The 23,441-nt window shown below is 43.9% G+C and overlaps 3 protein-coding genes across 3 annotated transcripts; 2 read left to right on the top strand and 1 right to left on the bottom strand.

Moving 5' to 3' along the window:
- Positions 1 to 711: 711 nt before the first annotated feature.
- On the top strand, positions 712 to 2,968 carry LOC132265507 (uncharacterized). Its single transcript, XM_059766204.1, is given in 3 exon segments — positions 712 to 954; positions 2,133 to 2,822; positions 2,879 to 2,968. Coding segments are annotated over 3 exon segments (1,023 nt in total).
- Positions 2,969 to 9,729: 6,761 nt separating this feature from the next.
- On the bottom strand, positions 9,730 to 11,880 carry LOC132265508 (uncharacterized). Its single transcript, XM_059766205.1, has one exon. The coding sequence runs from the start codon at positions 11,878 to 11,880 to the stop codon at positions 9,730 to 9,732; it is 2,151 nt and encodes a 716-aa protein (XP_059622188.1).
- A 1,269-nt stretch (positions 11,881 to 13,149) lies between these two features.
- On the top strand, positions 13,150 to 19,338 carry LOC132265509 (uncharacterized protein K02A2.6-like). Its single transcript, XM_059766206.1, has 4 exons — positions 13,150 to 13,205; positions 15,057 to 15,804; positions 15,913 to 17,119; positions 17,165 to 19,338. Exons 1-4 carry the CDS (start codon positions 13,150 to 13,152, stop codon positions 19,336 to 19,338), a joined length of 4,185 nt encoding a protein of 1,394 aa, XP_059622189.1.
- Positions 19,339 to 23,441: the final 4,103 nt, after the last annotated feature.

Below are 23,441 nucleotides of genomic sequence, written 5' to 3' on the forward strand. Positions count from 1 at the left end.
GCAGACTATAAACACCCTGAACGAGACACTGATCGATGGATTTCTCTTTGGAAAAGTTATGGATGAAGAGTTGAAGGCTGGAAAGGCAATGGACAGCTTGGGGAAGGAGATCAAGCGATACAAGAAGAAGCCAAAAAACTTCAAGTTCCCGTCTCGTACTCAGTACAAGAAGAGAGACGGGAATCAGAGGAACTATTCTCGTCAACAGAAGAGATCTCCGAGACGCGGCAAGTATCGTTCGCCGAAGCGTCCCCATCATCGTCGTCGATCACCGGATCACAGGGCGAGCCATCGACCATCGCGAACATCTCGACGATAAACGTAAGCAGAACGGCAGGAAGATTAGGTTATTTCTATGATTCTTGGAAAAACCTTGTTAAAGATGAAGTTGTTTTGTCATGGATCAAGGGATATAGAATTCCCTTTTGTAGAAAAGTGTACCAATCGAGAATTCCTGAGGAGGAAAATTGGTCAGCTGCCGAGAGATGCAAAATTGAGGTGTTGGTGAATCAATTATTAGATAAGGGGGCAATAGAGCAGTGTTGTGCAAAATCTGGCCAGTTCATCTCGAAAATATTCTGCGTTCCAAAGCCAGATGGCTCTAATCGCTTTATTATTAACTTGAAAGAACTAAATAATTTCATTGAGCCAAAACACTTTAAAATGGAAGATGGTCGCACAGTAATGAGACTTATGTCTAGAAATTATTATATGGCATCTCTAGACATTAAGGATGCATACTATCTGGTGCCAGTTGCTGAATCAGACAGAAAATTCTTGAGATTTCAGTTTAAGAATCGCTTGTATGAATTTACGTGCCTACCATTCGGTCTATGTACTGCACCGATGGTTTTCACAAGGATTCTTAAGCCAGTTGTGGCATCTCTACGAGAGAAGGGAATTACAGTTGTCATCTATTTGGATGACATCTGGATAACTGCATGTTCAAAAGCAGTATGTTCAAGGGACGTGAAAGTTGTTGAAGATACGCTTATAAAACTTGGGTTTGTAGTGAATTATGAAAAAAGCATGACGGAACCCTCGAAGAGATGCCGATTTCTGGGAGTTATTTACGATTCAAGCAATATGAGAGTAGAGCTGCCCGATGCTAAAAGAGAAAAGATTAGAATGCTAGTGAGACAATTCAAGGTGGATGGAAGATACACAATCCAAAAGTTCGCAGAAACCTTGGGGTATTTGGTGTCATGTTGCCAAGCAGTAAACTATGGGATGGTTTACACAAAATCATGCGAACGATTGAAATTCAGAGCTCTTGAGAAAAGTAATGGTAGTTACAAGGGGCATATTGTAATCAATCAAGATGTAATGGAGGAACTGAATTGGTGGAATTCAGTTGGGTCTCGAAGTTATAATCCAGTGCGTCATCCAAGATATGACCTGGTTATTTTTTCTGACGCTTCACTATCAGGTTGGGGTGCAGTGTGTAAAGACAAAAGATCGAATGGTTTGTGGAAACAATCGGAGAAGGAGTATAGTATTAACTTACTTGAGTTAATGGCTGCCTTCTTTGGTCTTAAGTGTTTTGCGAGTGATTTACACGATTGCCAGATTTTGCTTCGCATTGACAACACCACAGCGATATCGTATATCAATAGAATGGGTGGTGTTCAGAAAGCTGAATTAAGTAATTTAGCCAAGATGATTTGGAAATGGTGCGAAGCAAGAAGAATTTGGATTTTCGCATCGTATATAAAATCTGAAGAAAATACTGAAGCGGATTTTGAATCGCGAAGACTGCAGCCCAACACTGAATTTGAACTGTCGAAAAAGGGATTTAAGAAGATCATTGGAGAACTAGGGAGACCAGAGATTGACTTATTTGCTTCAAGGGCAAACGCGAAGTGCACAAAGTATGTTTCGTGGAAACGAGATCCTTGTGCTCTAGCTATAGATGCATTCACTATACCATGGGAAGGTTATTTTTTCTATGCGTTTCCTCCTTTCTCTCTGATACTTAGAGTCTTACAAAAGATTAAGTATGACAGAGCAAGGGGTATTCTTGTTGTACCAAAGTGGCCATCACAGCCTTGGTATCCAACCTTTTGCTCTATGATAGACTCAGAAGTTGTCTATTTGCCAGCTAATAAGTTCATTGATAATTCTTCCGACAGATTATGGACGAGGACTATCCTGGTGGCCGCAATTTTGTCAGGAGAAGTTGTGAGTTAAAAGGTTTACCTAAGGAATCTTACGATATATTGCTTTCATCTCTGACACTATCATCGTGGAAGCAATATGATATTGGTCTAAAGAAGTGGTGGACTTTTTGTTCAAGATTGCGAGAAACTTTTCACTTTAATCCACAAGTCAGTGAAGTATTGCGCTTTTTGACGGAAGAATTTCATAAAGGAGCCGCATATGGAACTCTGAATGCATATCGATCGGCTCTTGCTCTCATTGCTGGATCAGGATTAGCTCAAGATGATAATATTAAGAGATTTTTTAAAGGAGTGGCAAACATAAGACCAGGAAAGCCAAGATATAATGTGACATGGAATCCACAGACTGTATTAGACTATTTTTGTAAAAGACCAGATAATCCTGACTTGTCTCTTAAGGAGCTCTCTCAAAAACTGATCATGTTATTGGCATTAACAACTGGTCAGCGATTGCAAACATTTTCTTTGATGAAAATTGATCAAATTACTGAAAATGATGAAATGATTGATGTACGAATTCCCAATCGTGTCAAGACTTCTGGTCTGAACAAGTTTCAACCTATTTTGCACTTGCCATACTATAAGGAAAACTTTAAAGTATGTGTGGCGTCTGTACTTAAAGAATATTTGAGACGGACACAAGTAATTAGAGGAGATAAATTATTTGTATTCGTCTCACACAAACGTCCACATAATAGAGTTGGAGCACAGACATTAAGCCAGTGGATTAAACAAGTCTGTTCATGAGAAATGAACAGGGTTTATTTGTGTTAATTTTGTATCAATAATTCCCATCTTATAATTCCCATTATAATTAATTTTAGGCTAACTTGAACAGCGGGGACGACCCACGCTGTGATCAGTTTTGCTGATCTAGTAATAAGGGCGGAGAGTTCTCCCACTCCCGCCGTTTACACTTCTTCCCTCAGGAGAAGCGTAAACAAATTTGCAATATATTGAGACGCGGGCGACAATTAATTTCAGTCGTCGTTCGCAATTGTTCACAGAAGGAGCCCTTGGGCCTTGCAGTGAAACCCACAAGATTGGGTGATGCAGTAGTTGAACTAATTGCATTTTTTTGGTGGTCAAGAGACCGACACTAAGAAGTGTCTTTTGTAGCAAATGGCAAGAGCCACATAAAATTCAAGGCAGGAGCCGCTTTTTATTTGTAATAAGTTGTGTTAAGTATTAAATTGAGTAGAGTAAATTAGATTAAGTGTTAAAGTGCAATCAAGTGTTTAATTGTTCACCCTCAACCCCGCAAAGGAACTCGGCCGCGATCCATTCGCGCCAGTCACCTTTGGTTAAAGAGATTACATCCCATTCGAGCGAATACTCGCTCGTGAGGTGCAATTTCCTTCCCCCCAAGAGAAGACCCAAACGGCAGGAGAGATTCCCAGGGTTTTCCTGAATCTCGCCACCAGCTCTGCCACACCGAGATCATTCCACCTTTTCTCGCTTTCATGGTCCTTCGAGACCACGGAAAACCCAAGTCTTTGCTGTCGCTTAACGTCTTCTTAAATTCGACGAATTTTATTCCCCCAATTTCCTTGCGAAAACCTTTATCATTTGCTCGAGCGCTCAAAGAGTTTGCGCAGAGGGATAAAAATTCATGCCAAGAGGCGCATTAAGATCATCAAGGATCTGGAAACACTCCTGGAGGAGGTAAAGGACTTGGAAGTCCAGGCTGAAGGAATTAATACACAAAAAACATCGACGGAAGGAGCGCGTATAATTTCAATAACGCGTCATCGTGGGCACGAAAAAATTTGGCTGGCTCGGCAAATAACTTCACTGCCACACCAGCGCGCGTGCATTTTTCTCTTCGCGACAGTGTATTTTTTTTCCATTCCTCTTCACACGCTATTCGTAAGCCATGGACACCACGGCGATTTTAGCTGAATCTGCGGCGCGCGCAGCAGATATGGAGCGCTTATGGAAAAATTTCAAAAAAGAGGGGAACAGGAAAACTGCGGATTATATTGGAAAAGCAATGGACAAGCTCCAGAAGCTTTGGGCCACCATTTCCACAAATCACGGGATTCTCGTGGAACATTTGGAGCCTGACAACCAATATTTTCGCACCACTCTTTTTGAGGACATAAAAGCGTTTCACGAGGAGGCCCGGGAGGGCATGTCAAAGGCATATCAGGAGATGTGCAAGAGTGTCATTCAGGATTCAGAGGACGACTCTGTTGGCGAAGTCCCGACATTGCCCCGCGTCAATGATAAGACACTAAAAGAGTCCCAGGGAGATTTTTTGCGTTTCACAGAGGCCGAGGAGGCTGACAAGTACAAAAAAGTGATCACAAAAAAGAAAAATTCCCATAAGGAGAAACCATTGGAATGGAAGGATTCTCAATCAGGAGGATCAAGGAGCAAACAGGACCGCTCCAAGTCAAATTTCCTTGACGACGAGGAAAACGACGATATTTTCCGCTCGGCGGAAAAGGATTCAGGCCCTTTCGTCCTTCAAATTGGAAGAGGGCAAATGTTGCGTATGGTCATGGATGAGCTGAAGCGAGAGAACAAGAGGCCAAATTTGCCGCCACTAAAGGTGCCCATGTTTAGTGGAAAAACCAGTGAGTGGCGCGGATTTTTTGAAATGTTTTCTCACGTTATTCACAACGACCCGAACCATTGCGATACGGACAAGATGTCGTATCTTCTGTCCTACCTGGAGGGGGACGCAAAGCGGTTAGTGAGTCACCTTTCGCCTACAGGTGATCACTACAAAGCGGCGCTGGACTTGCTAAGAAACAGATATGATCACAAAAGGAAGACGACCTTTGATTATGTGAATCTGTTGCTCGACGTCAGGAGAGTCGAATACCGCAGCGCCAAGGACATCGTTGATCTACACGACAGGCTCAACGAAGCACTCGCCGGGCTAGGAAGCCTAGGTTACCGCACGGAGCACTGGGATCCCTTGATAATAGGGATGTGCATAAGGAAGCTGGATGATGAATCGATTCAGCTGTTCGAACAATCATTGGATGAGCCAACCGAGGTGCCTACTGTAAAACAGTTTCTTAAATTCCTGTTCAAGAGACATCTCGTACTGTCTTCTATCAGGAACTTCGCTGAGAAGAAGAAAGGAGGAAAGGATAGGATTGATAGCAACAAATCGTATCACTCCACGTCGACCAAGCCAACGATGGTTTGTTTTCTGTGCAAAGAGGAGCACACACTCGCCAGCTGTCCAAGATATCTGGAATTGACATCAGATCAGAGGCTTCAGATGGCGATAAAGCTGGACTTGTGCCTAAATTGCCTCGGGCATAAAAAGGACAGGGACAAAGAGTGCACAAAGGTTCATATGTGCAAGCAATGTGACGAAGAACATCATGAGACGTTACATTTCGAAGAAGAGGAAGCGGAGCCCACTGATGCTCTAGTAAGCATCAGGGATAATAAGGATGAATTTGAGGAACGACTGGCCTTGCACGCAGCTGCGGCAACACCACTGTTTCCCACAGCTCTCCTTAAAGTAAAACAGGCTGATGGTTCATGGACACTCCTACGAGCTTTGATAGACACTGGATCTGGAGATTCGTTTATATCAGAAAGAGCAGCTCAGGACTTAGCTCTGCCTCGGGTGAAGATCAACGCACCAGTCAGAGGCATAGCTGGAGCGCCCGCTCCAACTTCACGACATCAGATATGTCTTACCATGGCCCCAAGATTCCCCTCGACCTTTCAGCTGGAGCTGAACGCCCTGGTACTCTCGTCACTCACAGGATTCTTGCCTCAAACGGAGATCAGTTCTGCATCATACAAGAGTTTTAATGTGGACAACATACCCATAGCAGATCCTTGTTTTATGACACCAGGACCGATCGATCTAATTCTGGGCTCACGGATATATGCAGCGATTCTCAAGGAGGGAATCAAGAAAGCTGAAGACATCAGCGCTCAGAACACTGAACTAGGCTGGATGCTCATGGGTGCGCATAAGCCAAAAGAAATTCACGTCATCAGCATGGTGGCCACAACAAATTTCAACGGAGAAATTAATGACACAGGGGACTCAGATCAGGAGATTAAGCCCGTCAAGGAACAGCATGGATGCGAAAAGGAGTTCGTGACCGTCTTGAAAAGGATCGAGGCGACGCTGAACTCGATGTCCCTCTCACCAGCGGTTGGTGATTCAGCCGATCTTGCGGCCCTGATGCCGGGAGATTTCCTCATCGGAAAGCAATTGATGGCCCCGCCCGAGGAGGAGGTGGTGGAGGAAGAGCCCACCTGGAAGTGGAAAAAGGTTACAAGGTTACACCGGTCTCTAGGAAAAGGTTGGTCAAGAGATCAGCCACAACAGCGGCATCCTGAAGACGATGGAGTAAACCGAGTAGTGGAACTCAAGGCAGATGACGGATCGAAAACGCGCCCCATCATCAAGATTGTGAAACCTCCAGTTGATCAGGCGACCAACGAGGAGGCGGCTGAGAAACACCAAACTGAGAGCAACAGCAGGACAATTCGCACTTCAAGATGTTTCCGTGTTGCATGGAAATCAGTCCTATTGTTCCTACTTCTGACGCTACTGACGTTTGGCGTAGCCTGGACTCATAATTACAGTACATTCGAGCCACAGACTGGGCTCTATGTCGAAGGTTTAGGAGTCAACGACGAGGCTTACAATGATGTAGCCGACTTAAGGTACAACCTGTTGGAGCAGGACACATCGGCGAATCAGTATAACATGCTTCTATGCGCCAAGGTGGACCAAAGCGTTGATCAAGTGAACAGCAAGCCATCGCAGTACACTGAAAAGATTAATGAAATGGTTCAACTGATAGCGGACCTACAGCGCTGGAACGCAGCATCAGACCACAACCGCGTAAGATTGGAGGTACGGCTTATGTACGCCGCCGCTAGCGATCACTCTGAAGAACTCGACGAAGTTTGGGAGCGACTCTCGAGAGCAGAAAAGGGAAGAGTGAGTCTTTTAGACTTTTCCTCACGCAAGACTTTGGCGAGGATCACAAGAAGAACGTTAGCAAAGGTTGGTACGGGTTATCAGATACTCACGGTTCCGACGACAATCGTCGAGCTCATTCTGGAGAATGAGAACATCCACGTGCACGGCAGTCTCCGGATACGGGAGAAGAGCAGCTGCCAGTTTCTGCACGTAAATCCCTTTCCAGCACGGCTGGAGAAGGGAACATCTTTTGTACCTGACCCAGGAACGGAGACGTCGGCTGTCGACTACAACAGCCGGAGATACTTCACCGAAGGAGCCGAAGGAGTCTGAAGGAGCAACCGACATGCGTGATTGATGAAATATCAAGCAGGTTACCGAGGAAGCCCTGCAACGTCACCCTGCTGGAGGTTGAAGGTACACTCCAACCGACCACTGGAGATTACGTGGAACCCAGGAGCAGGAGCTCCGGACAGAAGCGATCTTGGAAGATCCACCCAACCCCTACGGCAACGATCCTAGGAACGGTCATCCTGATAGGAGCTTTCCTGGCAGGTGTCACTTGGAGACGACAACGCGTGAAGCAGATCAGGGACCAGAAGAACGATGAGGACTTAGCTGAAAGATTCAACAGGCTACTAAAGGCAAGAGCATCGCAGCCATCTGCTAGCGCGGTCCCCGGGCAGGATGTTCATGAGAAATGAACAGGGTTTATTTGTGTTAATTTTGTATCAATAATTCCCATCTTATAATTCCCATTATAATTAATTTTAGGCTAACTTGAACAGCGGGGACGACCCACGCTGTGATCAGTTTTGCTGATCTAGTAATAAGGGCGGAGAGTTCTCCCACTCCCGCCGTTTACACTTCTTCCCTCAGGAGAAGCGTAAACAAATTTGCAATATATTGAGACGCGGGCGACAATTAAAGTCAGTCGTCGTTCGCAATTGTTCACAGAAAGAGCCCTTGGGCCTTGCATTGAAACCCAGAAGATTGGGTGATGCAGTAGCTGAACTAAGGGTTGCTTTTTTTTGTGTGGTGCAAGGGAGGGGGAAAGATGACGACACTAAGAAGTGTCTTTTGTAGCAAATGGCAAGAGCCACATAAAATTCAAGGCAGGAGCCGCTTTTTATTTGTAATAAGTTGTGTTAAGTGTTAATTTGAGTAGAGTAAATTAGATTAAGTGTTAAAGTGCAATCAAGTGTTTAATTGTTCACCCTCAACCCCACAAAGGAACTCGGCCGCGATCCATTCGCGCCAGTCACCTTTGGTTAAAGAGATTGCATCCCATTCGAGCGAATACTCGCTCGTGAGGTGCAATTTCCTTCCCCCCAAGAGAAGACCCAAACGGCAGGAGAGATTCCCAGGGTTTTCCTGAATCTCGCCACCAGCTCTGCCACACCGAGATCATTCCACCTTTTCTCGCTTTCAAAGTCCTTATTAAGTGCAAAATAGACACGACAATGTTCAAGGGATATTCGACAAGACACGCATCAACTTCTTGTGCGGATAGGAAAGGATTAAACATAGATATAATAAAGAGATCCGCGGGTTGGTCAGACAAGTCCAAGACATTTGCAAATTTTTATAAACTACCTTTGACCAATACGAAAGATATGTTTGCTAAAACTATTCTTAAGAATTAATATTAATTCATGAAATATTTAACTGTCGATGTTAAGTGAATTGTTGCTACTTTACTATTAAGTAGCGTGAGAAAATAAATTGGATTAGTTCTCAAGTTTATGGTTCACAGGTCATAACTGTGTTGAACGACTACAAGTAGTGATCATCGAAAGAGAAGGAGCGAAGTAGAATTTAAAGATTAAACGAACTTACCTGTGAAGTTTAATCATAATTCTACGAGCTCCTTCTCTGAAGATGATCACGTCCCGCCCGGTTCTTTGAACTGCCCCTAATCTGAACTTAATATAATTCAGTTAGCCCCAAAAGTTATGACCTTGTAGTTGAAATAATGACATAAAGATGGCGGCGGGACGGAGATGCCGGATGTGGGCCGCTATAGGCCTTGAGGCCTATAGGCCTCGTCGTCGATTAGACGACTGTTTTAAAATTAAAACCGTTGAAAGTGTGGTTAAGCAAGCACGGAAAGAGGGACTACAAGTAGTGATCATCTTCAGAGAAGGAGCTCGTAGAATTATGATTAAACTTCACAGGTAAGTTCGTTTAATCTTTAAAATAAATCAATAAAATCTAATCGATACAGTAAATACTCATTACTTAAATAAATTAAATATACAAAATAGAAAGAAAATTGAAGAATTAGAAGACAAACATATTTATCATTTATCATTCAGTAGCATTGTTTTCATCATTTTGGTATGTCTTGGAATAATAATAATTGTAATTTATTCAAAAAGAAATAGAACAGGAATTGTACGCAATCCTACATCTCAAGCAAAAAATGTAACTTCACTTACCGATATCCTTTTCACTCCTGTAGGAGTGAAACCTTCTGAGGAGGGAGGAGTTATATGAAGAATGTAAACATGTATCTGTGAGCACTGCAGAGCGGTGCATCGGAGTATTGCATCGAAGAGAGCGAGTAGAATTAAATAGATCGTGAAACCTACAGCACGTGTTTTGGTTCTCAGCAATTATAAAACCTTAATTATTTGCGGCAAATTTCTTCTCCATTGAGAGGAAACGTGCAAGTGCTTGGTTCCTGGATTCTCCAAGCTGGGCATTTTCTATATTTTTAAATGGAAGGCGGACCTGATATTGTCCATCACTGCCTCTAAGATGAGTGCACTCGAAGTGCTCCTCACATTCGGTATGTTCTTCGATTGTGGCTCCGTCTCCAGTGTCCATTTCCCAGTAAGCTCTGAGCGATTTATCAAGATCTGCGAGTGAGATCATGCTGATGACTTCTCGGTGTTGTCCCGGATTGAGTGTATTGCCCAGGATTATCCACCCAAGGCCTGTTTCTTGAGCTACCAAGCCGCTTGGGTCACGTTTCAAATCAGTTCTGATGATTTGAGAGTAGATTTCAGTGCCGAGAATGAGGTCTATATGGCCTGGAACATTAAACTTTGGGTCGGCCAATGTGAGTTTCTCAATTCTATGAAGATCGAAACTGGAGCTTATGGGATTTGCTGGCAAAAATGAGGATAGTTTTGGAAGAACTAGTGCAGTGGTGTTCCACTTTTGGTCTGAAGCCATGCGTGGAGAGATAATTATGTCAATTGCAGCCTTGCAAGTCCCTGCATTGACTTCTCCGATGCCTTTGATATTGATCATGAGCTTCCTTTTAGGAAGCCTCAGAATTTGTGCAGCACTCTCTGAGATGAATGTCTCGCCTGAGCCGGTGTCCAGGAGAGCACGCATGAGGTGCCAACCACCGTCACGGGCTTGAATTTTGAGTTGAGCAGTGGGTAAAATGACGGAGGCGGATTTGCTGTACATGGCTACTGTCTCGGAGGCGTCTTCAGCTTGAGCCTTTGTAGCTTGAGATTGTGCAGCAAACTTCTTGTTTTCGAAGTGTAGCAGTGTATGATGCTTTTTGTTGCAAGTAAAACAAGTCTTCTTGCTCTTGCATTGGTCTTTTTTGTCGTGGTATAGGCAGTTGAGACATAAGTTCTGATCTTTTGCAAACTGTGTCCGGTCATAGGGACTGAGTTTCTTGAACTCAAAACATTTGATCAGTGGATGATTTCTGCCACATTTTGAGCAGTTGTCTTTAGCAGAAGTGATATGGAAAGACTTTTTCTTGTCTTTAGATTGATGGCCATCCTTGGGACTGGTAAGTAGAACTCTATATCTCTTCATGAGAAACTTGAGGAGCTCTGGAATGGTTGGAACAGCTGTTATGTCGGATATGTTTTCCTCGAAGGCCTTGTTTGAGTCTGGGTCAAACTTTTGAATGGCGACAGTGACGAGGATGGGGTCCCAAGTGGAGATGTCATAGCCAAGATTCTTTAATCCGGCTAAACTGGAGTTAATAGCATCGTGGAGATGGATCACGTCGTCTGCGGATCCAACGTTGAGTTTTTTGTGATAAACAATTGCGTTCATATAGTTGGTGACCATCTGTCTTTGATTGTTGTAACGCGCATTGAGGATTTGGAGAGCGCTATCGTAATTAGCGTCAGTGAGAGAAAAATGCGCGAGGAGCTGCTTTGGTTGTCCGTCTAAATGTGTAATCAAATAGTGGAGTTTTTGCACTTTGCTGATATATGGGTTGCCGTGGATGACACTCATAAAGAGCTCGATAAAGGCTTGCCATTCTTCATTTTTGCCCGAAAACTTGTGTAGTTTTACAGGAGGCAATTTTGGAAGAGAATTGGGACGAATCCAGTCCTCTTGATCAGTGATTTGATCAGTGGATGAAAGTGCATCGAGCATTTGGCGAAGTCGCTGCCCATTGTCATTAGGTGGTATCGGATTACCATCATTGTTTTCATTGTGTGAGTCTCCCGCGGGAATGTCGAGAGGTTTGGGCTCTGGATTGGGCTTTGCTTGAAAGTCCGTTGTCATGGCTTTTTCAATTAATGATTTCATTTTTTTATATGAGTCTTTTCCAAGATCATATGTGAACGAGGTGAAGTATTCATGATTCTCATCAGCTGATTGACGAAGCTGAGAGTCATTTTGGTCGAATTCTTTCCAGATTGTCAAGAGTTTGTCGAATTGATCCTGATGATAAGAGATGCCTTTCTTGGCACGACGAGTGGGGCCCTCTTTTGTGAATCTGTCACGAATCTCTTTGAGCATAGAGAGAAGATCAACTTGGCGAGATACTGCGTCATCAATATTCATGGTGGAAAAGTGCAGTGATTATGTGGCAAGCAGAAAGTGTATTTATTTGTTTTTTCAAGCGAATACAGGCTGCTTTTTGGACAGTTTTCGAATGACTGCTTTGAGCTGACGCAGCCTGACCTGTCGTCCGCCCCTTTTCCTGCCCTTCCTCTGCTCTACTCTGGGAACTCCAAGTGGTAGCAGATTGCGGATTTGATGGAGGGATGTGTCACCAGGAACAGTGATCGTGATGGACCGTCCGTGATCGATGGCCCTGGATGGCTGTTGCACAGGAACGATGTGTCGCTGCTCGAGGACTGGACGCTCAGCGAGGAACGGCTCGTATCTCTGCGGCTTGGGAAGCTGAGATTTCCTGGTCAGAAGACGTTTCGGAGGCGCGATGGTTTGGCGATGCTTTGGGACTGATTTGGGGGGTTCCAATTTGTCCGTTTTCTTGACGTCTTCTTCAATTTCCAGGGGTGAAATCTGCAGCAGCGGAGGATGATTCGCCTTATCAAGCTTCGGGATGCGGAATGGAGCTGGCGGCTTGGGCGTGAGTACGATCTCTCGGGGTGCAATGGTGCCGTTCCTTCGACGATAATCGTCTAGGGTGATTTTCTTGCGTGGAATCTTGGGGTGTGCCGGTTGATCCACACGACAAGAGTTCTCTAGCAGCCACTGCTTGACAAGCCGTTGAGTTTCCTCAGATGATAGCTTAGGGCGTTCCTCACTACGATGTTTCTCCTTGGGGCGTAAATCCTTGGAGAGTGAAGCGGGTTGCTTCTCGATGGATTTCAAAGCGGTGTGCTTGGGAGTTGAAGCGGGGCGCTTCTTGGCTGAATGTGAAGCGGGGTGCTTCTCGGTGGGATGTGAAGCGGGGTGCTTCTCCGTGAAATATTCTTTCACTTTGGGACGCTCCTGTCTGGTGCGTGGATTACGGTGGTCTTCCTTCTGATGACCACTCTCGGGAGGCTGAACGTCTGGAGTGACAGCCCTGGAAGGGGTTCCTTGCGATGAAAAGTCGCTGATGTTGCTCACTGTAATTGATCGATAGTGAGTTTATGATATGTTACGATGACTCGAAGGACCATTGAAAGTTACGATGGCTCGAAGGACCATGTAAAGTTACGATGGCTCGAAGGACCATGTAAAGATTCTCTATCGGCTTTTTTAGAGAATTACTTTGCTGGAGGAAAGTCGCCTCTCGATTTCTTCAAGAGGTCCCCTTGCTCCCTCTAGAGAACAAAGTATCTTCTGTAGCAGTGCAAGGCGGGTCCTGTATAGACTAAAATGCCTTCGGTCAACGGCAATTCAATGCCACCGGGCTTAAGCAAGAATGCTCCCTGGTGAGTGGCGACCACCGGTGGTGCCTCCGATTTGCACTGGGCTAAGGTTTAGCCTCAGAAAATACTTCTTTCTCTACTGCCGCTTTTACTGGAGCTCCTTGAAGAGGAGCCGCTGGTAGAGGCAGGGAAAGAGCCGACTCTGGCCGCTAATATGAATGGCAAGAGTGCCGCTGATATTAGCCAGAGACTTAGCCGCTGAAAGAAGCACTGGAGGTGCTGCGGACAAGGCTAAGTGGTCCTGAGAAATCGCAAATATTAATGGAAGGGAAGCTTACTTATTGAAAGCTGCTGGATTTCCATGCGAAGTCTGATTTATTCAATGCATTACACCGTCTTTTATACACAAAATTCTTATCCCTACTTAATTAATTCGGCGACAAATTGTAATATCGACAAATTCAAAGTGACAAAAGAAGTGACGAAAAGTGGTGGCGAGAAATGCACCCGCTGCATTTTTCTGAATGTGGGTCACTCAGCGCATCGAGTGTGTGACTCATATGACTTTATATGGAGATTAGATTATTTGATTTTTCTCCCATTTATCTTATCTTATCAACAAGGATTCAGTCAGGACTTGATCCTTGTTGTGGTTAGTATCTAGTGTGCTGAAATATATTCGGGTTTTCGCGGTGGAAATGGCATATTTTACACCGCCGTGCAAGGGGTTAGAAATGGTACTATTATTTTCTAATCTAGCTGAAATTTGAAACCTTTTTGACCTAAACCTGGCGATTAAGATGTATATCTATTACTTAAACTAAGTTTGCTTGGCCTGAGAATGTTAGAAATAGTAAAAAATAGTGTCTCAATTTTGGACTTAAATCTAACATTCATTTACTGCATGTTTCAACCGGAACAATGATAAAGACCTTGTATGCAGATTCCCCGACTTTGGACCTGATATTCTCATTCCTGATTGTGTTGTGCATCCGATAAATTCGAAAGCGAAAATTCTTGTATGCAATAAGAGAGATGCTCCAGTGAGTATTCCCGCATTTTTCCCCTCTACCGAATTCTTGTCCTCATATAACATTCAAGAAGTGGGAAAATCTTTTGATAGTTTAGCGGAAGACCGAGTCAAAAATATTCTACAAGAAATTCAAATTGGAGATTCACTTGATTCAGAAGCCCTTCAGGTATTGAAAGAGATATTTTTGGAACATCATCAAATTTTTCATTTAAAAGGTGACAAACTGACATGTACAACTGCCGAAGAGTATGAAATCCGTACCAAAGCCAACGCAGGAGTGGTCAATGAAAAGCCTTATCGGTTACCTTTTCATCTTCGTGCAGAAGTCAGACGCCAAATTGAAGAAATGCTTTCGAATGGAGTTATTACAATGTCATACAGTCCATATAATTCTCCTTTAGTGGTCGTTCCTAAACACCCGGATGCAAATGGCAATCCGCGATACAGGGTGGTAATAGATTTTCGTCGACTCAACGATGTTACAGTGAAAGATCAATTCCCTATTGGTAGTATAGAAGATATATTCGATAATATGGTGTTAGATGGTGACCAGACCAGCTGGGATGAACTGGGAACAGTTCACCCCCACTCCGCAACTCTTCTTCCTCAGAGTTGCCCAGTATTGGCTCCCGCCAATCTCTCCCTCTCTTAATTTTGTCACTTGGATTTTTACATTTGAACTCTGTGCATCGACTTAAAATTAATTGAAATAAACGCAGTGAACTAAAGTCACCTCGTGAGTTTAACTGTGGAAACGGCGACGAGAAGGGATTAACCAGAATCTTCAACTTTACTTCTTATTAAAGGTTAGTCCGCGATATAACAATTCTGGCGACGAGGATGGGATTAACCAGAATCTTCAACTTTACTTCTTATTAAAGGTTAGTCCGCGATATAACAATTCTGGCAGACGGGATGGACGACGGACCCAAGCCACCGATCAGAGACCAGCAACCTGTGCCAGCCGACGCCGGCATGACTGATCTTCTGGCCAAGATGATAGCGCTTTTGGAGGCAATGCAGACTCCCAAGACGTCCACTGAGGTTGCTGCAGAAGCCTTAGCACGCGGAATCACGCCGTTCACGCACGCTCCTGAGCAGAACCTTACGTTCGATGTCTGGTTCCAGCGCTACCGATCGACGTTCTTGGAGGACGGCAAGAATCTCACGGATGCGGGGCGAGTGAGGCTTCTCATCAGGCGTCTCGATGCCTCTTCTTATGAGAAATACTCCAGCAATCTTTTGCCGCGCAACCCATCAGATCTCACGTTCGACGAGAGTGTCAAGTGCCTCACCAAACTCTTCGGCAAGGGAGAGTCACTTTTCTGCACGCGCAGAAAGTGCCTGCAACTCGTGATGAGAGACTCCGACGATCTGACGACTCACGCAGGCATCGTCAATCGACACTGCGAGAATTTTCGGCTTACTGAGTGTACATCAGACCACTTTAAGGCGATCATCTTCGTGTTGAGTCTCCAAGGCGACAAATATGTTCTTGTCAGAGAACAGCTACTCACGAAACTTGAGACAGAGCCCTCGACGAACATCACGCTGGATTTTATGCTGGAAGAAGCTAAGCGCCTCCTCAACATAAAGAGCGACTCCAGAGCTGATGCGCCTCTGCCCACAGTGAGTAGCGTGCATAAAAACCCCTTGACTAGAGAGAGGCCGCCACGGCCCTGTTATCAGTGTGGCGCCATGCATTTTATTAGAGATTGCCCATTCTCTAATAAAAAGTGTACTGATTGCGACTCAATTGGTCATAAATCCGGCTATTGTCCACCTCAGACGAGCAATAAAAGTGGACAGAAATCCGGGAACAATGCGCAGAGTAAAAATGCAAAACGTCGCAATACTTCCAAGAAGAGTGGCAAATCAAATGCGCAGCCACGAACAAATGCTGTGTATTCTGCAAAAAGATTTGGGAGGCGATATCTTTCCGCTGGGATCAATGGGCAAATCATCGAGTTCCAATTGGATTGCGCAGCAGATTTGTCAATCATCTCTCGAACCACGTGGGAAGCTATTGGGAAGCCGCAGCTCTCCCCAGTTTCCATCGCCGTGAGAGACGCCCAAGCTAATCAGATTCCACTTGAGGGCGAACTTGAATGCCGGATTAGCTTCCTGGGCAAAGAGATTAGCGGCCGGTGTCTCGTATCCAGCCACACCCGCACAAATCTCTTCGGCATCGAGTGGATAGAAGCTTTTGGACTCTGGGGCATTGCGCCAAATGCCTTCTGCAACGCTGTGGAGAAAGACCTGGACACTAGGCAGGCTGTTCAGGAGCTTCAGCGAGAATTTCCCACTGTCTTCAGCACAGAGATGGGCCTATGCACAAAAGCATGTGCCACTATCCACCTCAAGAGCGATGCCACACCTGTCTTCCGCCCGAAGAGGCCAGTTGCCTTCCACGTGATGAGGACAATTGACGAGGAACTCGAACGTCTCCAGTCATCCGGAATCATATCACCGGTCGAGTTCTCATCTTGGGCAGCTCCAATTGTCGTGGCACGGAAGCCAAACGGCAAGATCCGAATCTGTGGGGATTATTCTACAGGACTCAACGAGGCAGTCGAGACGAATTGCTTCCCCATCCCGGATCCGGATAGCTTGTTCAGTAACTTCTCTGGCAAGCGATTCTTCAGCCACATTGATCTCTCCGACGCTTATCTGCAAATTCCCGTCGACGAAGAGTCTAGCAAGCTCCTCACAATCCACACGCCTCGCGGATTGTTCCGCTTCAATCGACTCCCTCCTGGCATTCGTAGTGCTCCAGGAATTTTCGAGGAAATCGTCGAACGGATGCTCCAGGGAATCCCAGGTGTCATATCGTACTTTGATGACATCTGCGTGGCCAGCGCCAGCGCCGAGGAACATTTTTCTACACTTAGAGCTGTCTTCGCGCGCCTCCAGGAATACAATTTCCGAGTGAAGCTGGAAAAATGTAAGTTTTTCTCCTCTAACATCAAGTTTCTCGGCGTAATTGCAGACGAAAAAGGCCTGAGCCCTGATCCTGGAAATATCGACGCTATCAAGGAGATGCCCGCGCCCAAGAATATTCACGAGCTTCGCAGTTTTCTTGGCGCCGTGCAGTTCTGGGGGAAATTCGTGCCGAACATGAGTGAAATTCGCGCCCCCATGGACTATCTCCTTAAGAAAGGCGTTCGATGGCGATGGACGCGGGACTGTGCGAGTGCTTTTAGGCGTTTCAAGGAAATCTTAAGCTCCAACCTGCTCTTAACGCACTACGACCCGAATATGCCGATATTTGTTGCCTCCGATGCTTCTTCCCACGCAATTGGGTGTGTTGCGTATCATAAACTCCCGGATGGAAGTCTGAAGGCCTTCTATCATGCGTCCAGGAAGCTCACAGACACCGAATCTCGATACAGCCAGATCGAGAAAGAGGCTCTAGCGATCATCTTTGCAGTGAAGAAGTTCCACCGCTATATCTACGGGCGGAAATTCAACTTGATGACCGACCACAAGCCTCTTGTGTCCATCTTCGGCAGCAAAAACGGCATTCCTGTCCACACCGCAAATCGGCTGCAACGCTGGGCCCTCATCCTTCTCGGATACGACTTCGAGATTCAGTATATGCCCACGGACAAATTTGGGCATGCTGACGTGCTCTCTCGACTCATCTCGGCGCAGAGGCGTGATCAGGATGATGAAGTAATCATCGCGCAGATCGAGTCAGAGGAGGCCCTGGACGATGCAGTCACTCGAGATGCAGCATCACAACTTCCGGTTGACTACATGATGATTAACCGCGCTTCTCAGACATCACGGACGCTCCAAGACGTCGCAAAATACATCATCGGTGGATGGCCATCCACGGAGAAGGCCATAAAGTCCAGGGAAGTTGCGCAATACTACAAGATTCGTGATGCTCTCTCGTTAATAAAAGGTTGCGTATTTTACAGGGACAGACTGGTGATTCCTGAGGCGTTCCGAGACAAAATCCTGAAGCAACTACACGGAGCTCACCCAGGCATGTCGCGCATGAAATCCTTGGCTCGAGGATATGTATTTTGGCCTGGCATTGACGGTCAAATTGAACAGCGTGTCCGGAACTGCCAGGAATGCGCCGCCGCCAGTAAATCCCCTGTAAAATCGCACCTTTCTTCATGGCCATTGGCGACAAGATTCTGGCAAAGAATCCATGTCGACTATGCCAAATATAAGACGGACTACTTTCTGCTCATCGTGGATGCCTTCTCAAAGTGGCCTGAGATCTTCAAGACATCAACGATGACCGCGAACGTGACCAAGGACAAACTGCGCGAGTGCTTCGCAAGACACGGCTTGCCGGAAACTCTTGTGAGCGACAACGGCACGCAGTTTACCAGCGAAACCTTCGGCGACTTCTGCAAGGAGCACGGCATTAACCATGTCCGCACGGCGTCCTACTGCCCTGCCAGTAACGGTCAAGCAGAGCGTTTTGTCGACACACTCAAACGGTCGCTGGAAAAGCAGAAAAACGTCCCTCTCGACACGGCCTTACAAAACTTCCTGGCGAACTATCGAGTGACGCCGAATGAGAATTCGCCGGAAGCAAAGTCCCCATACGAAGTGGTGTATGGTAAGAAGGGCCGCACAATCTTCGACCTTCTTAAGGAGCCTCAGCAGGAGCCAATCCGACGGAATGAGAAGATGGAAGAGGCTTACAACCGTCGTCATGGCACTAAAGCTCGCTCCTTTACGAGGGGGGAGGAGGTTTACGCCAAACTTTACGCTCAAGGTGGCGTAAAATTCAAATGGACATCTGGAGTAGTGATCGAGCATCGAGGATCCGTTAACTACAACATCCGACTGGCCAATGGAACTCTTATACGCTCTCATATCAATCAATTGAGACGTCGTCATTCCGGGGCGAATCAAACATCAGATTGTTTGCCACTGCCCACTACGTCTCGAGGATCTGGCCCTACTCCAGCCCCACTCCCGGCGCCGTCCACCCAATCGACGCCTGGCACACCAAACAGACCGATTACAATATCGCTGCCCTCCTCAACTGCCTCGGATCAACCATCACCGCCCGCACCATTGACACCAGACACGCCACCAGCTCCTGCTGCTCGTCCTGCGCCTGGAACACCTATTTATAGACGTCAGCGCAAGTCCATTGGAGTCCCAAGAAGGCTGGAGGATCTGTTTTAAGACGGCTCAGCGTCTTTTCCCTGGGGGGAGGTGTTAGATGGTGACCAGACCAGCTGGGATGAACTGGGAACAGTTCACCCCCACTCCGCAACTCTTCTTCCTCAGAGTTGCCCAGTATTGGCTCCCGCCAATCTCTCCCTCTCTTAATTTTGTCACTTGGATTTTTACATTTGAACTCTGTGCATCGACTTAAAATTAATTGAAATAAACGCAGTGAACTAAAGTCACCTCGTGAGTTTAACTGTGGAAACGGCGACGAGAAGGGATTAACCAGAATCTTCAACTTTACTTCTTATTAAAGGTTAGTCCGCGATATAACATATGGGAAAGAGCAAGTTCTTCACCACGCTTGACCTCGCGTCGGGCTACTATCAGATGAAGATCGCTGATTCAAGTCAACACAAGACTGCATTTAATGTGCTTGGAGGACATTTCGAGTTTACTCGATTGCCCCAGGGCCTTTGTAGTGCTCCTGCAGCATTCTCCAGGATGTTGAAAAACATCTTAGCAGAATTGCCGGGAGGAACATGTATGTCTTACTTGGATGACGTGATCATTTGCTCAGAGACTATTACTGATCACCTAAAGAAATTAAATCTCGTTTTGAGTCAGTTCAAAAAATATAATTTACAACTTCAGCCTGGGAAATGCGAATTTGTCAAAAATCAATTAATTTATTTAGGATTTTCTGTGAGCGACAAAGGACTAGGAACTGATCCTAAAAAGATCGAAACAATAGTAAATTACCCTCCACCACGAAATTTAAAAGAAGTTCAACAATTTATGGGTTTAGCGAATTTTTACAGGAGATTTGTTAAAAATTTTTCCGATTTGACACACGAATTCTCTGACATGAGTAAAGCAAAAGAGAAATTTGAATGGACTGATGAATGTGAACGCAAATTTGAACTCTTAAAGGAAAAATTATCATCTGCACCAGTCGTATGTTTCCTGATTTTTCTAAGCCATTTGAGCTCACTGTGTCTGCCAGTGATGTTGCTGTCGCAGGAATATTGTCTCAGGAAGGACATGTTATATCCTATGCTAGCAATGTACTTGAGGAACATGAGTTAAAGTATTCTATTGTTGAACGTTACGCTTATGCCATTTATGTTTACTGTCTACAATTTCGTCCCTATTTAATAGGAAAGTCTTTTACCATCAAATGTGACCATCAAGCCATACTTTGGACCTTTAGTATTAAGGACCCCCCAACTCGTATTCTTAAATGGCGACTCTTACTTGAAGAGTATGAATTTATATTAGTGTGTAAGCCCACTCCACATACGGAAGCCATTGCTAAGATCCCACAAAATCAGGAAGAATCAGAGCCAACTTTAACTGTAAACGTTGTCACTCGATCTCAAACGAAACGTACTAAACTATGGAGAGATAATCTCAAAACATCTTCTGAAGAATACAGAGATTTTATAAATAAGGAAGAAATTGATATCATGAATTTGGCGAATGAAATTAAGAACGAAAACTTGAAGAACAATACTTGTGGAAACATATGCTTTTTGATCCCAGAAGATTGCCAGATAGAAGATTTTGCAGACATTGAAAAGAAGACGTTAACAATTCTATTAGAAAATGAATTATACAATATACAAAGTTATCAAACGCAAACCAACTTCCATTTGCTTCTAAAGCTACCGGCTCGTCATAAAATCTCATATGAGAATATGTTTCAGGCTTTATTAAAATTAAAATCGCATTGTTCAGGAAAAGACGTGAATTTTCTAAATTTTCTTAAAAGAAATCTGGAGCCAGGAAATATTGAATATAAACTAGTAAAAAGGATGATAAATTATTTATTCAAGGAATGTGACATTGGCATTAATATTTATTTCGAAAAAGTGAAGTATCTTCAAGATCCTATACAAATTCATGAAGCTATTAGAGAATGCCACGATTCGCCATTAGCAGGTCATCGAGGAAACCATGGCACTTTTAATAGAGTTAGAGAGTTGTATGCATTTAGGAATATGAGACGTGTGATTTCAAAATATGTCGCCCGTTGTGAGCCATGTCAAAAGAACAAGATACGAAGAAACACTAAAATGGCTATGACTTTGACAACTTCCAGCCCGTATCCTTTCTATAGAATCAGCATGGACATCGTAGGTCCCTTGTCTGAAACGCAAAAGGGAAACAGATACATTCTGACCATCTATGATGACTTATCAAAGTACTTAGTTGCCATTCCGATAAAAGATCAGACAGCCGAAGCTGTAGCCGAGGCCTTTGTTGACAGGTTTATTTGCGTATTTGGCGTACCAGTACAAATCTGCACTGACCAAGGTGGGTGTTTCATAAGTGAAATTTTTAAGCGCGTATGCAAATTGTTGCGAATATCAAAAGTTCAAGCCAGTAGTTGGCATCCTCAAACAAATGGTGGTATTGAGCGATCTCACCGCGTATTAGGAGAGTTTCTTCGAATTTACACTATAAAACAATGCACTCAGGTTGGTTGCTGACAAGCGACTGACTTTATTGAAATTATTACAGCTTATTACAAATAATGCATACTTGCATATACACTCATACATCTCCCTCGCGAATTTAATCTGTTAGAACTAAATGGAAATGCATTTCTTAAACAATATGAGTAGATGGCCTTTCCACCCCCTTAAAAGGAATGCATTTGCATTATCTCAATAATTGGAAGCCAACAATCTTGATAAAATTTGATTGAGCCAAAATTTTAAAACAACTTCGCACAGGAAGCGGTGAAAATTATTACATTTAACAAATATTATGCTTGTGCAGTAACCTCGTCAAAAAAAAAAAAATTTTCGCTGCTATAAAATGAATTGAGCATAAAATATAATTATTAAGTAATATATATATATATATATGTGTGTATTTATTAGGTATTTTATGATATTACCTATGTTTTATCATGAAGATATAAGAAATAATATTTAAAATATGTTTCATTGCAATGATAACAAAATTATGTATGTATATAACCCATTATGTCCACTAGTTGTTTCGTAATATTTCATATGAGAGTATGTATATATAATTTATTTATTTATTTATTTTTAATTTATTTCTTTTTGTGTTTTTTTTTTTGTTTAGCTTGTATATATGTATGTATTATTGAAATTTTTGAGCTTATATTTATAAGGTATATTGGATAGAGGTTACCATTCTAAAAAAAACAATTAATTACTTAAAATATTTTACTATCCTATTCTTATGAATCAAATGATCCTTATTAGTTGCAATATCTCTTACTGTAATATTCAAATTGTCTACATTAATTACTTTATAAGGACCTTTGTAAAGAGGTTCATGTTTATGTCGAGATTCATTTGTGACGAGCACTAAATCATTAACAGATAATTCAATAGGTCTAACATTCTTATCATAATATTTCTTATTATGCAATTTTGACTTAATGATTGATTCTGAAGCAGAGAGGTGTGCGCTTTGGAGATTGTATCTCAGTTCTTTAACGTAGTCATCGAAATTATACACAGGATCGATTGAGTGTTTTGAAAGAAAATTTAACACATTCGCCGTTTTTCCAAACACCAACTCGAAAGGAGTATACAAGTTCAGAGATTCGACTGGAGTGCAATTGTAGCAATAAGTGAAATATACCAAATATTGGTCCCAATCAGCAGATGATGCACCAACATACGCGCGAAGGTATTCGTTAAAGCTACGATGATTTCTTTCAACAGATCCTAACGATTCGTGGTGATAAGGAGTAGAAAAATTATGAGTCACTGATAAAAGTTTTGTCAACTCTGAAAATAACTCATTTTTATACTCTGTACCACAGTCTGTCCTTAATTCGATTGGAAAACCATATTTCAAAAAAATTTCCTGAACTAAAGCTTTAGCTACTGTAGTTGCATCCTTGCTAGGAACTGCTACCGTAGTCAAGTACTTAGTGAGATCACAAATAGCAGTGACTGCATATTTGTTCCCTCGTTCTGTTACCGGAAAAGGACCTATTGTGTCAATAATTAAGACGTCAAAGGATCGCTGCGGAATAGATGTAATGCACATTGGCATTTTCGTACTTGGCTTTGGTTTAGTGGTTTGGCAAATGTGGCACGATTTGACATAAATTCGGATATCCT

This window comes from Phlebotomus argentipes, unplaced genomic scaffold, assembly GCF_947086385.1.
Source record: "Phlebotomus argentipes unplaced genomic scaffold, Phlebotomus argentipes genome assembly contig_20, whole genome shotgun sequence".
In the NCBI taxonomy this organism is placed as follows: domain Eukaryota; kingdom Metazoa; phylum Arthropoda; class Insecta; order Diptera; family Psychodidae; genus Phlebotomus; species Phlebotomus argentipes.

Coding starts and splice junctions, on each gene's coding strand:
- LOC132265508 (XM_059766205.1), bottom strand. CDS start 11,880: ATGAATATTGATGACGCAGTATCTCGCCAAGTTGATCTTCTCTCTATG.
- LOC132265509 (XM_059766206.1), top strand. CDS start 13,150: ATGCCTTCGGTCAACGGCAATTCAATGCCACCGGGCTTAAGCAAGAAT. Junction 13,206..15,056: donor TTAAGCAAGAATGCTCCCTG/GTGAGTGGCGAC, acceptor TTCTTATTAAAG/GTTAGTCCGCGATATAACAA. Junction 15,805..15,912: donor CTGATGCGCCTCTGCCCACA/GTGAGTAGCGTG, acceptor TCTAATAAAAAG/TGTACTGATTGCGACTCAAT.